Genomic DNA, 1,640 nt, shown 5'->3' with positions numbered 1-1,640 from the left:
TGACAGAGTGGTAGGTAGTTAGTGGTAGTGGTAGGTAGGTATAAATTGGTGTACACTTAGTGATTTGGTATATACTTAGTAATATAGCGATGGGTAGTTATGTAGTTAGTGACAGAGTGGTAGGTAGTTAGTGATGGTGGTAGGTAGCTAGTAATTTGGTATATACTTAGTAATATAGCGATGGGTAGTTATGTAGTTAATGACAGAGTGGTAGGTAGTTAGTGGTAGTGGTAGGTAGCTAGTAATTTGGTGTATACTTAGTAATATAGCGATGGGGAGTTAGGTAGTTAGTGATAGAGTTGTAGGTAGTTAGCTGTAGAGCGATGAATACCTAGTGATATAGTTAAACCTAGTGACATATTGATAGATAGCAAATGATATTAGTAATAGGTAGTACTGGTATCGTGATATAGAGGGTCAGCATAAAGTGCTGCATTAATATCCAATTAGTGGGATGCGGAAGTGTGGTGAGGCAGCATTCTAGATGAGTGCGCAAAGTAGCGTGTTAGAAACGTCATTGAGATGGCTTTTATAATCCAGTATTAAACACTGTGAATCCAATATTAAACAGTGTGGCGACGGCATATAAGTAGGCAATGATCATACAAATGTCTAGGGATTGAGGAACCAAAACCTGTCTGTGACCCAAGACCGTATGTCTATATTAAAACTTTGGCGATGTCAATGGTTACAGGACGACATGTAGATGTCGCTCTAGGCCTATGTTCGGTATCACACGTGTCTTTATACTTTCGGACGTGTGAATCAATCTTCAATTCCAGACACCCACCGCCTAGGCAAAACATATCAGGTGCAAGCGCAGCCTATATACCAACAGATGAGAGAGTTACGACTGTGTACACAAACTGTATACATCAATGCGAGTCAGTGTACTTCAGATATGTATAGAGCACATAACTGTGATAAGCATATACACAAAATTGAGAATCGGTGTGTATAAAAACCTATATATGCAAAAAGAATAAACAAAGTTCCACATATACACACACACACACGAGCGCGTCCAATCACCTACAATATGATTACCCGTGCAGATTTTGGGACAAGACATACCGATTTCGGCCATGGCAGTGTATTCTGAGTTGTAGATTTTATAACACATATACCGATTTCGGCCATGGTAGTGTATTCTGAGTTGTAGATTTTGGAACAGACATACCAATTTCGGCCATGGTAGTGTATTCTGCGTTGAGGTCAGTTCTGAGTTTGTGCATTCCTTCTGTGACCTTCTTGTGAGCCCCTCGGGTGGCAGAGACGACTCTACGAATTGGCCAGAAGTACAATTGTGCCAATAAATATATACAACAACACAACGAAAGAAGAGTGCATTTGATAATAGGAGGGAAGGTCTGTACGTATACACACGAATAGGAGAGATGTATAAAAGTCGCAAATGAATACATACGACACACACACAGACACACACGGACATTATTTATATATATATATATATATATATAATTATGTAAGAGTGAACCATGCAGATTAGCATACCTCTTATTACAGGTGAGAGCTGTGCCCAGTTCTTCGTCGAGTGCACCAGTGTACTGTCTGGTGATCTCGTGCAGGTCTTTGGCATTTTGGTCTGTCTGTAAACTTGTCTGTTGTATCCGTTCCAT

General features: G+C 40.0%; 1 protein-coding gene across 1 annotated transcript in view; it reads right to left on the bottom strand.

The window, feature by feature from the left end:
- Positions 1-1,640, bottom strand: part of SARC_11228 (hypothetical protein) — a gene marked incomplete at both ends in the record, with an annotated part of 3,700 nt that extends 2,060 nt beyond the window's left edge. The window contains 2 exons of the mRNA XM_014294692.1: positions 1,181-1,281; positions 1,516-1,640. Coding sequence (XP_014150167.1) covers positions 1,181-1,281; positions 1,516-1,640 — 226 coding nt within the window. The remainder of the gene's footprint in view (positions 1-1,180; positions 1,282-1,515) is intronic.

Source organism: Sphaeroforma arctica, assembly GCF_001186125.1.
Source record: "Sphaeroforma arctica JP610 unplaced genomic scaffold supercont1.1580, whole genome shotgun sequence".
NCBI classification, from domain to species: Eukaryota; class Ichthyosporea; order Ichthyophonida; genus Sphaeroforma; species Sphaeroforma arctica.
Note: the sequence above shows the minus strand (reverse complement) of the source record. Positions and strands in the feature narration are given on the sequence as shown.